The 14,152-nt window shown below is 40.9% G+C and overlaps 1 protein-coding gene across 1 annotated transcript in view; it reads right to left on the reverse strand.

The window, feature by feature from the left end:
* The window catches only part of LOC122571689, a 185,960-nt gene that overhangs the window by 107,624 nt on the left and 64,184 nt on the right, over positions 1 to 14,152 (reverse strand). The window contains exon 3 of the mRNA XM_043735751.1: positions 10,029 to 10,279. Within this exon, the coding sequence (XP_043591686.1) occupies positions 10,029 to 10,279 (251 nt within the window). The remainder of the gene's footprint in view (positions 1 to 10,028; positions 10,280 to 14,152) is intronic.

Genomic DNA, 14,152 nt, shown 5'->3' on the forward strand with positions numbered 1-14,152 from the left:
CGAGCTAGAGTCTAGCTGGTGTCTAGAGTGTAGAGGAACGCAATGCGAGAATCGGTGTGGAAAAAACGCGTTCGCGAGACGACGCCACATAGTCGCGACGACGAGGAAGGTTTTCTCGAAGGTGAGACGAGACCGCCGAGTACGTGACTCCCTCCTGTTCTGACGTCTTTCTCGGGTTCTTGCTACACGTAGTTTCCTTCTAAGAGAGCACGCTCGCTATTATTATTCCTAAGAACATCGCGATCGCGACGTGAACGAGAAAAAAGATCTCGCGGAAGAAAAAAGAAAGAAAGAGAGAGAGAAAGAGAGAGGAAGACTTGGTGCGCCTCCGCCGTTGCAGCTCGTAGAATCATGATCGACGGTGTTGCGAGCTGACACGCGGCTACCGTGAAACGAGAAAAATCTGAGCCGCGTCTCTCGAGAGAGGAATCGTAAACAGCCTCGCTGCCAGCCATCTGGGCGAAAGCGCGTCGATGGAGTTTGGGGAAAGCGTGGGACAGCCGTCTCGAAGGGATTTCAGATCGAGATGCTTGACAATTTTCCTGTAAAACGATGTACAAACGACGAAACAAGTACACAGGCCCGTGAAACTCTTCGACCGCTTTTACACAGACACGTTACGAATATACGTCAGGTTACAAATACAGTGTACATTGCCGCGTATACTTATCTTCTATAGTTCTAAGAGCTCTTTTCATCAGATTTTTATTTTCTATACTTAATTTCCATAGTATCAAATTTGTATCACGTCCATGACACGAATTAAACGATAGCAAGCGATACGAACGTCGACATACGTATTTATTTCTAATTGATCGGTATTTTAATGTCGTAATAATACACACATTGGTTATATATCAGACGTTAAACATATTAAATCGTGTTTTGCATGAAACATTTTGAAATTTCATCGGTACAATTATTAAAGTACGAGGATTAAGAATCGCACGGACCGCTGTTTTAAAAGTAAACGATAAAACAAATATTTCTATAAAAAGAAATTACGGGGAAAGTGATCGATCGATCGATGGATCGATGAATCGCGAAATGAAGTTTCGTCTGGGCAGAACCGCGAACCGTTTCATGGTTCAGGTTCAGACGAGAGGAAAGGCAGGTAGGAGAAAAACAATCGCAGTTTGCCGCAACCAGAGACTCCCGCTATAGCGCTAGACATAATATTTACTTCTGCCCACCTGCCCCCTCGGGCGGCCACCGCCAACGTGGCGGCCATCTTGGGTTGGGAAGGTCAGCTGGAATTTGGAAGGTCTAAAGTGTACGCACGTTCCTACATTCGTAGAATTATCGCTAATTATGTCGCGAGTCTTGATCGTTCGACTTGTACATTATTACATGGAAATTACGGGAAACAGAAGAAACGACGAATTTCTAAAGCGAAATCAAACTTCGTATCGCTACAAAATTCGATAGATCGATCGTTCGTTCGTAATCATCGACTCTTCGTCCCTCGATTTCTGAATTTTCCCGCCAAAACTGTAAACACTCGATTCAACCAATGACCATGAATGTATACGCGTTACGTGAATGTATACGGAAATTCCTTTATTTGCGTAAATATTCCTACGGAATAGTCGAATTCTTAAAATCCGAGAATGCCAAGTTAAAAATGTCGCGACGTTAGTGTATCGGAAAGAAACGCAAAGAACAAACAGCAACCGCGTTGCCAGAAAAATCCACTCTACGGTCATTACTTGCCACGACACACCTTTCTCCTACCTTTTCTTTTCTTTTGTTTTTTTAATATTTTTTATCGCCAATATCGTTACGCGCCGGATAATTGGAAGCCATTTCAAGTCATCTGCTCTCTTTCGCTCCTCTCTCTCTCTCTCTCCCTTTTTCTATCTTTCGATCCCTTGTTCGCTATATACCTTCTTTTTTTCTTGCATTCTCTCGTATTCTCTCGTATTGCTTCGTACACACACGTGAATATGGCTGTCTGGTTTGGTCGGCCGTACATATACAGCTATATACGTACGCGTAACGTGAAATTAAATCGGGTCAATTAAGAACGCGTATTAATTTTGCTCATTAATCATCGGTGCGTGGGTACATCGATTATTTATTCGTAAATCAAATTTAATTACTGGCTGCGCGACCCCGGCTGGATTTACTCGAGCGAATAAATCAATGATTGTCCGAGGTGGGTAAGCAGCTAGAAGAGGAAGCCACGTGGAGGAACGGGTTTTGGGAAATGAACGTGACCTCGGGATGTTCGCTCTTGTTTACGCGAAATCCGTCAGGAATTAATTATACATGTACATCGTGATTATAGGAGGAGTTTTGGTTATTGTTTCCTATTGCTTTAAGACCGTCATGAAATATGAGAAAATTTGCAGTTTCACCAAGCTTTCATCTGAATCGATCCTTTCGGTTTCACCATACCATCGGAAATACTTAATGTTATAAATTTCACGCCGTTCCATTTTTGAAATTCAAAAACATCAAAAGAAACGTTATTCCTTTACTTGGATGATAGTATGCATCGCTCATAAAGAATCGGATTACGTATTCTTTGTATCTGATAAATAATCTGGTTATAACATAAATAGAGAGAACAATGTAGAGCGCATACAGGTAGATACAGTGCAATCCTTCGTCGTAGAAAAGAAATTTCATTTTTTCCGAGAAAAGAACATAATGTTGAACATATGGTTTAACGAATTATCGTACAACAAAGAAAGAATATTTCTAAGTATCCCGAAATTTATGTATTTTGTAAAAGTCAGAAACGAACGAAAAATATACAATTTCAGTATGAATCGGTCAAGTTTGAGTGTCTTAGAAAAGATTAATACAATGTTCAACTAATAAAATTATAGAAACAATACAGCAGAAAAGCTAATCGCTAACAACAATAGCAATTAATCCACCTCATTCCCTCCAGGGAAGTAAAATAAATTCCAGCCCAGAGCGTGAAAAGCATTTTTCCACGCGAGCAAGCCCACACCCATAAATTTGTTCCCGGTACGATGTAAAAATCGTGGTTAAAGGAGGAAAGATTCGACGATTCCCGATTTCTTTCGGTCGGAACGTCGGAACAGCTTGACGTTCGACGAAAATCCGGCCTTTCACTTCCACGTGTCGAGCATCTCCTCGCGCGCCAGAAAACAGAAGGGAGCCGGCGTATTCGGGTCACGTGCCAGACGAACACTTGGAAAATTCCATTTCCAGCGTACGACTAGCTATCGGAGTTGGCTAACACAAGTATACGTTAGGAACGAGCCCAACGATCTCTTAAACTGCCTTAAAGCTTCCACGGACCTCGCAGATCCGTGGAACGAACCGCAAGCAGACGAATAAAGTCGTCGAATACAGAGATGCATTTCAGAACCAGCGTCGAACGATATCGATTACGAGTCGTACCGACATCACGTTTGCTTTTTCTCACGCGGATGGGATCATCTAGAGAACGCGTACCTCCGGAAAATACTTGGGAAAACGTCGAAATCGTCTTCGACGACCTGAACCTCGCAAAGATTCTGCCGCAGGTGTTCAGTTTTTAAACTCATTGTCAATCCTCTTGCCAGAGGATTCGTCGATCTGGCCATTCAATGGCCAGATCCTTTCAGAAAACTCTTATTGCTTTTCACATGCTACGGAGCACCGTGAGCCCGAATAACAAAAGCGGAGCGTCGGGTACCTTGTTGGATACCAAAGCTGTAAGCTGCGCAGCTCTAGAGCCGTGCCAGTACCTCAGACTTCGAGAATATCGACACTCAAGGCCGCCATCGAGCCTAAATTCCGATGACACATCTGTAGTTCCGGTTATCGGCAATGCAATACTCTTGGAAATGGATCGACATCTCACGAGACGTCGATCTTGACACGTGCATTTCCCCTGTAATGAGCATAAAATATGGAGTATAGAAGAATCGACGCTGACAGATATGCGTCGACTCTTCGCCACGTAAAAGCAAGATTAAACGTTTCCGTGCACTTCGATTTACGATTCAATCGGTGATTTGACTTTCTTTCTGAGGTTTTTCAGTGCATATTAGTCCGTTTAGATCGAAGCTGACATTCGTACTAATTACTGTTTTGTGCCATCGTTCATGAGTACTTTGTCAGTAGCGTCGTCTAAAGGAGATGTCGTCTAATGTCTCTTTTTATTGGAATAGTTACATTTCAAGATGAATTTCTTGTTTGTTGGACAGTAACGGTTAATATATGACAGTTGGAACAATACATACCTCGTATCGGATATTATTATCGAAAGAAGTTCCAGTCATAGAATTGCGTTAAGAATCACGAAACACTAAATCTTATTTTTCTTCCATTTGGAATTTAGGTTTCGTAGCTTTAATGTCACCTGGTGTCAAAGATCTAAGGCTTTGGAAAAAGAATGGTTTCTTGAGTTGGAAGATACAAATTACCGCTAAGAGTGGGCGATGTGTCTGTAGAATTTTATAAACGCGTTCGACCGTTCGCGGTAGATCGCGCCAACGAGAGTCGCAAATTCTCGTTACAATTAGCTAATCGACGCCGCGAATTGGTCGGTTCCCTATTTCGTTTAGGATCATAGAGGTGATTCACCGATCAAAACACTGAGGTAACAGGTTACAATGTATGCTTCATTTCAACAATCTTGCAGATATAAATATTTACGCGTGGTAGACGTATTCTCAGAGACGTGTAAATAGTAAATTAAAACTGATGACTGATGAATGAACGAGAAAGCAGTCAAGACATTGACTCGTCAACGGATGAAAAACCAGTCAAGAGATGTTGACTGATCTAGGGATGATAAACCAGTGACGTTCCGTGACGATGTTGTCGCGGAGGAAAACTGGGGGTTGGTCGTCCCACCACCGGTCGCTTGTGGGTGGAAATGATCGTTGAACATGGGAGAAACCCGACTTTCTCATTTTCTATCTGAAGGAACAATAACCATAAGGAACGTCTCGTCTTGAAGATCTTTTATAACAATTAAGGGCCTTGACAGTAAAATAAAAATGCTTAGTTTTATGACACTTCCTTGGTCCTGACCGAGGGGTGGATTCTGGTTTATGTAAACAATATATTTGACACAAAACACGACCAATGAAGGCTACCATCTTCTAAAAATATCTAAAAGAACGTTAGTAGGAAAGGATATCCCACCTAAATATCTCCAGGTCAAAAAAGAATTGCCAAAACCTCTTAAAATCGAAAGAAATCTTGTCCGATTCAGCTCACGTCCTCGAAAACACAATTTGACAATTATCTCGGCAGCGGCGAAGAAAAACAGAACGGGTGGCTAGGTAAATTGGCCCTCGACGAAAACAATTCGCTTTCTTTCTTTGCCAAGTTTCCACGCGAACTGGCGGCAGCGCGTAGTCGTGTGCACGATCTTTGCAACGCGGTTCGTTTCTTTGCAAGAACGTGGGGGGGAGGAAGGAGGGTAGGAGTGGCGGAAATACAAGCTAAAAGGGATGGAAGGTGGTTTACGTGGAGGGAGGAATCTCGTAGCGAGAAACCAGTCCAGGTACGACGATGTTGCAACTTGAGCAGGCCGAGACGAGACGAGAGGGTAGAAGGGTGACGCCAGTCCGTGATCTAATTTGCAATGCAATCTAGAATAACAATGGTCGCGAAACGGGAGGGCGGACCTGGGTTGCTTCGACGAGCCGACAGAACCCGCAACTGGCAACTTTCTCGAACGACCTTCGTTCCACGGAGTTTCGGGGCTAATCCACCATGGCGAGATTTCACAGGTTAGCCGGGAAAACGCCTGTGATATGATGGTTCAGTGAAACCATCCAGGGATAGCATCGATTTGAGAAGCTTCGTTACTCAACCATTCGAGTCTTTTCGATTCAGTCTACGATTCAGGTTGGATGGTTTCGTGCTCCAACAATTAACGAAGTTCTGTACAAGTATACGTTTCTTGTTCGTGAGTTCTTCCTGGTTTTCATAGGTGAAAATAAAAACAATTTATTAGGCTCAGAGACGTACGCGAAACTTTAAAAAATAAGTGAAAAGCCGATCAAAGTCCGAGAGGGCTACGTGTAATAAAGAAAACGAGCGATATCTTGATATTACAACGAGCAATATTTCGAAAGCTTCAAAGGGAGTGAAAAGGTACGTGCATATTTAGCTCGGAATTTCGATAAAGAGGAAATGTTAGTAATTTGCAAATGAATTTTAACGTGAATATAATTCATCTTTTCTTTCCTCGATCATCTTCCTTTACGATCCTCGGCTAACTAGATTACCAACGTACTTGCAATTTTCCAAGCATTCCCTAAACCATTCAACCAACATGAAATTTCGTCCGGCTCTGCAAACTTCCATATAAATTGCCACGTGCGTGAAGATTTAAGCGCGTCACGTGTCACGGCGCGGTGCGATGCGGCGTTTCGGTTAAATCGATCGAGGTCTCTACCGGTGGCCATTTGCCTGGTCCCGAGCTTCAACCGAAAATTTATCGACTAATTTCTATTTACGTGTACGAGTTCGCGGTCGTAAGCATGCCGAGACGAATGGTAGATCGATAGCGTCTAGCGTCGGCGACGCAACGACAACGACAACCGTCCTCGGAGGCAAACAATACGTCCCGTGTCCCGGAAGTCCGACGTCAGGGACATAAGCACGTCGTAGCGCGAGACAAATCGAATCAGGGACGTTCCCTCTCTATCCGTTCCACTTCCTCTTTCTCTCTCCCTCTCTCTTTCTCACGAGCTTTCTCTTTTCCTTCCGTGTTTCCGACGTTGATGTTATCAGCTCTTGTCGCGTCTGCAGCAAATAAATCTTTTGTGCAAGCGACGACGAAGGACCGCTTCTCTCCTTCGCTTCGGGGAAAAAAGGTTGCGGTATGACCTGAAGGAAATAGAAAGGAGGGGAGTTTCGTCGGTACCAGCTGAACAGATGAAACAAAGCGAAGGAAGAGAAACGGACGAGGATTTCAGAAAAGAAAGGGAAAAGGGCGTACATCGTTCAGGTATTGATTATCGATGAGAAGACTTCAAGGTTGAAACTGAAGACTGCATGGGTTAATTGGCTTACTGCAAATTGTGCGTTGAATGGTCTTTGTAAACATTGGCATGCAGTTTCTCAAAAGATTTCTTGTACTGCTCGACTTTCAATAATATCGGGGCTAGCGATGTCGATTTTCTCTTACGGTAAAAAGGTTGGGTGGTATTTATGAATCGATAAAAATTTAAGCGGACGATTCTTTGATCGAAATGAATTACTTCGAGCAAACGTGGCGCAAAGTTACGGGGAAATGTAAGATCTGTCTATGACTTTTCAAGTTTAAAACCAGTCAACAACTCGCAAAGGATAAAGTTTCGACTATCCCTTAATATCGTCACATAACCAAACATCACAGCGAACTTTTGTATTTTCTCCTTCCTAATTCGTAATAAATAACACGATATAAACAAATAAACGGGTAAAATCGAAATATAATATTTATCGGTGTTCTAGCAAGCCGATGATATATAATATATCCGCGAGAATAACATTTTTCGATCGAACGTACGTGCTGGGATCACCAAAGCATGCAGGACCAGCGCGATAGAAATCGTTCCTGAAATTCGTTACACAATTCTGGAAATATGAGAGTCGATTTAGAAAGCCTGGATGCTCCAGGACAACCGTGCAGTCTACTGCGAATAAATCGTTCGCGGAAGCGACGCGACGCGACACGACCGGTGAACAGAGAGAAGAAGAACCTCTGCCAAGGGGAAACCTTGAGGAAAGGAAAGTCTCGTCTGGAGGAGAACAAAGGTGAAAAAGAACAAAGCAGCGGTAGAGAAAAAGTCTGAACAGGGAAAGCGAGAGAGGTGGGGGAGGGTAGAGGAAGAGGGAGAGGAAGGGAAGAAAGAAAGAGGCGGAGAAAGAGAAGGCACGGAATGTGGGCGCGAGAACTGTGGTCTGGTTTTCCAGACGGCTACCGAGAGGAAAACATGTGGGTTAGATAGGCGCAGCTGCGCTACCATCCCGACCGAGATTAGATATCAGCAGCTTTTTTCCAGACAGCCTTCGACGTTCCACGAATCGCGTAATAATCTCGTCGAAGGTCGACGACGCCCGCGAAATACCTTCGCCAAATGGGAAATTTTATTTATCGATGGAAGAAAATTGTCGTATTGGGTGTAAAATTAGTCACGTGTCGATCCATTGGCGCGTTAATTGCCACGATGGTGAACGGTGAAGCTCATTGAAATAGATTTACAACGATCGAAATAAGGAAAATTCGAGGAACTGAAATATTTTCACCGATACGAAACGCTTAAAAATTACCGGAGAAAAAGTGCGCAAATATGATTTTATATTCGTGTAATATTGGGGGAAAATTAAACGATGCGGAGTAGTATATTTTTCGATCTATCGCGACTCCCACGGAAAGACGTATGAAATTCGAATAGCAGCGAACGTGTTAAGGATGAAGCAACGAATGAGCGTATGAAACGCAGCGTTATTAAAAAAATTTACATCGAACATAGGTTACTGTCCTATCAAGCTATGAGAAATGTATTGAGACTACGGATACATTAGAGAAACCCATTATACAAATTGAAAACCCATTATACAATCGCCGTTGTTGATTAATAGTTAGATTTATGACCTCATTACTCACTTATCTCACTTAATCTCACTTATCACTTAACATTTGTATTCCTATCGACCGTTGATTTCCTATAATTTCTATCTAAATGAAAGAGATCGAAAGTGGAGAATAAAGGAATTTCGATATCCAAAATGCTTAGAATCCTAGCGACGAATTAATTCGCCCTTCTCGGTTAACGGGTTAATAGATTGCAGATTACCGTTATTCTCACAATTATCAAGCTGCAAGCTACGTTGAATATATGGTTACTATTTACTAGAGCGAGTAATAACTTCTTACGTTTATCTTATGCATCGTAACATCGACTTATTCCATAAAAATATTCTATGCATTATTGATTGATTTATGAAGTGTACATTCCGCGAATTTAAAATGCAGAACATGTTCTACAGTGTTAAGATTGCTGAAGCAAGTCAATTAATCAAGAAAATAGAATTATATAAAGTTGTTCAAAGCGTATAATTCACTCGTGGTGAAGCTGAAGTTTGCTTCGAGATGTCGTAAATCATCGATGTCAGTGACGTTTCAAAGAGCATCGATTATATTAGGAGTAATAGTTGTTAGATCATCGCTGGATGTTTATGCGTCTGATCGTATCGATAATGGAATATTATAAATTCATAACGCAGTAGCCAGGAACTCCAAGTCAAACGATAACAAGATGATAGAAGATACGATTCTCTCTGACGATAAACATTTCATCCACTGAAACGTTGATTATTGACCTGATTCGCGAACATTATCGTCATCCTTCCAACTGTGTCTTACATTTAATTGAACGCATTTAGACGAAAAATGAGATGAAATTGTAATAGAATCGAGTAATCATTTAACATAATAATAATTCTATAGACATGAAAAGTCTTGCAGTCAGCTCGTTATTTAATTAAAGTAGGTTTCTTGAATTGAGAATTTCAGGATGCAAAGGAACATCTTCAGTCCTGATACATATATTAAATATTTAGAACTGGACGATATTCAAGATTTTGATTAAAAGTAATAATAAAATACAGTTATAGCTATAGATTAATAAAAAAGTGAGTATACCCTAGATATACATATTTGTTCTAACTTTTATCGGCGTAAACTCAAAATAACTCAAGTTTCAATCTAAATCATCGCGTTGCATATATGTAACGTGAATATTTTTCTTTCCCACAACGACTCTCTCTTATTCGAAATGAATTTGTAGATATCTTAATATTATAATCACAAATCGAACCACATTCTATTCTTGCATTGAGAATAAAAATGTTTCAAGATTTATAAAGAGTCTTTCTAAATGTCTCGATATTATGTAAAAAAAAAAAAAAAAAAATAAGAGGACTCACCGGACTGCCAGGATGAGTGCGATTATCACTGTTCAAAATGAATTCATAGCCATCTTAATATCGTAAAATTACGTGTTTACACGTGGATAAAGAAGGAAAAATGTGATGGAAAAGAACTCACGCACCGGTGTGCCAGGGTGACGGTGGTGGTCCTGCAGAAGGAGACGTCGTTGATGCGACGCTGGGAGTTCCTCACGATGATGATGGTGATGGCGGTGATGATGTTGCCGATGGTGATGCAAGATCGAGGCGGAGGCTGGCTCGTGCAGTAGCAGTCGACGATGATGAAGATGATGAGATACCGTCGCCAGGACACCCACCAGTGCCCCGACTACCAAGACGAGCACCACTGACACTATGTAGCTACTCGCGTTCACTGTCAACAGAAATTCCTAATTGAAAATTCGAAGCTCCAACTGTCTAATTTTCTATGGAAATAATAATAATTTACGATAACAGACTACGGATATTTATGCAAATTTATATTTTTACGAATATCGTTAGTGAAATGAAACATAAATAGAAATTTTAATATTTTATGTATTTTTTTTTTTTCTTTTTTCTTCTTCTATCACGTGCACTGTGTAAATTTGTGTAACTTTATATTACACTCCATAGACGTATAAAAATTCGCAGTTTAATCGCAGAACAATCGACTCTTAATCTCCAGCTAAAAATGATCCTTTTGTACTTGTAACATTTTCTATGATTGTCTTTTCTTAAATATTAGTATATTGCCCAACATTTACGGTATTTTCCAGAGAATGATAGTGCGAAAGTCGCTTTTCTTTTCGTTAGTATCGACGTTTAACACATTCGTTGTCGTTATCCATACTCTATACGTATATGTATACTAATACTAATAAATATGAATTATTATTCACTGATTATTAAATTACTAACTTTTGTACGGAATATATCGAATTAATTAAGAATTTTATTACGAAAGTTTCTTTCTCAGAACTTGTGATTGTTATCCGCATACGAATCGGCATGAAACAAACGTTTATTACTAAAACGTATGACGAAATACACGCGGTGTACGTGTACTGGGGTTTCTTAATTATTGAATTTTTATACGTTGCATATTCTCGTAAAATTAGTAAGATTTCTAAAGACTTCGACGGCACAGTCGTTACAACGAAAACTAAACGACCAATCGTATACTTGCTCAACCGAGAAACGAATAGTCTACGTCGTAATCTGTATGACAGTGATAAGTGATAAGCGTTTTTTTTTTCCACGGTAACGTTTCTTCCCAGGCCGTTTCCTGGGGGATCTAGAAGTTGTTTGGTGAAATATCACTCGAGATAAGTGTGGCTCTAGAAAATGATATCGGGATGCATTGGTAGAGTAAACTAGAGCGAACGAGTGACTTCATTTCTATGAAATTTATCGAGAGACGTTCATATTTTTATTACATATATTTATTACGTACGTAGTCCCTGTTTACCGTAACTTTATCAATTTCTGTTATTTATTCATCAGGCGGAAAATAAACAGTAATATTTCTATACAACTGTAGATGGTGAACGAAACTATTTTATATTTTGTCTACGCTTATGTTTGTCTTCATTTTTATAAAATACAATCTTTTATCGCAATTCTTTGATTTCCTTCGGTTCGAAAGTTCACGAAGAAAAGTAATAACGAACGATGTTGACCGTGTATCAAGTAAATTGGAAATCTAAATCATAGTGACATTTATGAAGAACATTCGATCCGCGGTGCATATTAAACGCGTTGAATTGTTTAATAATAAGACGAGCGAATAATTGCGATGGTCAGATATACTAAAAATCACTCTAAGTAGAAAATAAAGAGTTAGTATATTACGTCATAGTCGTTGCTCGCACGATGCTACCCTTGATAGACTGCTAGACTGTTAGTTTCACTATCATGATACTGGTTATGAACGTACTGGAGAGCATGTTCGTCTATTTATACAGGTCGGGGAGGGGGGACCGTAAAGTTTGTGTTAGATTCCAGTTGACGATATTGTTTCGTCCGCAGTTTGTTTACTTTTAAATCTTGCATTGAGTTGACAACTAAGTGATCGTGGATTTTGTCATTAAGTGGTATTGACAGCCCAATTCATAGAAACGGCGTTGATACTCGGAGGCAAAACAACAACATGAGTGATTCTCGATTCGAATGATCCTATGACTCATGTGCCGCTACAGATCTAAACAAATCTCATTTCTCCAAAAATCATTTCCAAAAATCATGAAAGATCCTTATATAGACCGAGTGCTACTTGTTCCTTCAAAATCGCGCTTATCTGCCGTTTAATCGTGAATTATCGCGAATAAAAGGAACATCGCGTAACACGCTCGATAAATACAATGGCAGTCTGACGAAGCTGAAGTATGCGTGAACGAATTCCATTCTGAGGAATTATTCAAACAGACGTACAGCCAAAGCTTTTCAACAGAGCCGTAGCGTCGTCGTTCGGGCGACAACGTAGTAGCAAAAGGTATCGACTAAGTCGCCGCTTTCAGTCAATTTCGTACGTGATGCGTGAAAAAGACTCAGAGGCAGCAAATTTCAAGCTGGGGAGTTTCCATGTTCCGGGACCAGGCTCCTTTCCCCATTCACCAAGTGTACGGTGCTGGAAAATTTCTTATAGTCTGGCTCAGAGTCCTGAGCTCAACATCTCAGGTAGCTTTGTTTCCATGCACGAAATATCGCGAAACTATACACAGTTCTACTATAAATACTTGCAAACATATACAGTGGTTGTAAAAAATATTTGCTATTAATTAACTATTATTTTCCGACCAAGCAGTTTTCTATCAAATTCTATTACACATTTCATTTCCATAGATCGAAACTTTTCTAGTCGTACGAAAGTGTGTACGTTATGTCTAAGATACATATACCTACATGCACACGTATAATCGTGATATGTCAAAGTATAATTGATGCCGTCGTCTCTCGTCAGCCTTCCGACGACGTTATCCAGGATCAAATTAATAAAATTCGTTCTATTTTCTGCTCTAACCTTTGCAACATCTTTGTCTTGTAATCATGAGAAGGGCAAGGTGCAAGATGGATAAAAAGGGAGCGGCGATACTCAGTAAACGAGTCGCACACGGTCGTAACTCGCCGTGTACCCAAAGAGGTGAGCCAGAAACTATGTGTATATGTATATGTGTTTGTATAGGTGTGTGTGTGTTTATACGAGGACGTGGCAGTCGCGATTGGTGCGACAGGATGAGACACGACCATAAAACCTTATCAACGTTCATCATCGCCGGTTCAACGGTTTGAACTGCTCGTCACCCAGGCGCTCGTTAAACGCTCTACGAGTCGCGACGGTGCAGCACCCCGTGGCCTCGTGGTCACGTCGAGACGCTCGGCAACGGACGACGAAAAAAAACAGGCAGAAGAGGGCGAAAAGAGGTCCCTGACCCTGGCTGAAACTTGGCCGAAACGGTCGTGCACCAGTCGCTATGCCCGTGGACGTGGACAAAGGACTCTCGAGTACCGACGCTGAAAACTCGCTGGAGCGGAGATCTCTCCGACAACGAAGTTGCTTCGCCAATTTTTACGCGGCATTCGCTATGCTACGAGTCGTATTCAACAACACGGCTTTAGGATCATGGAGAAAAGTCATACGTTATAGACGAGGGGAATCCTTTTCTCATCTCACGGCACGCATATACTAATTATTTTTTAATTAAAATTCTGCGGCACACCAAAGAACATACTATATTTGCTTCGAGTTGGGACATTCACGCTGTGAATGGACGGCTATTGTGGCTTTTTATTTGACAATGTAAGAGAAGAGTAGTCAGTAGTCAATAGTCAGGTACTACGCGTTGTAAAAATTCTTGCGGCGCATCAGCACTGAAAATCGCGGAGTTATAGAAAATTATTTGCCTACGAGTAATATTTTCTTTTCTGTATCTTAGGAGAAGTCCAGTGTTGTTGCGAGCAACGCTCGAGGTAGGGAACGAAAATTAGGTAGAAGATCGTAAGTAAGAAGATTGCTAGATTCACTTTATTCCTAGAAATCATCTCGGTAACTACCATTTTGAACAGGGCAACGTGAATCACCGGTAGCCATTCAGAATCACATACTGCGGAAAACATGCAATAACTGAAGAAATAACGAGGCTAATTAAAAAGACGCAAGAAGGACAAGAAATATTTAGAATATCTCAACGCTGGTAATTTACAATTGCGTGTCTAAAAGTATAGTCTAAAAATAAGACGTCCAAGCAAAGATACCTCGATCCCTATT

The sequence above is a fragment of the Bombus pyrosoma genome, linkage group LG10 (assembly GCF_014825855.1).
Source record: "Bombus pyrosoma isolate SC7728 linkage group LG10, ASM1482585v1, whole genome shotgun sequence".
NCBI classification, from domain to species: domain Eukaryota; kingdom Metazoa; phylum Arthropoda; class Insecta; order Hymenoptera; family Apidae; genus Bombus; species Bombus pyrosoma.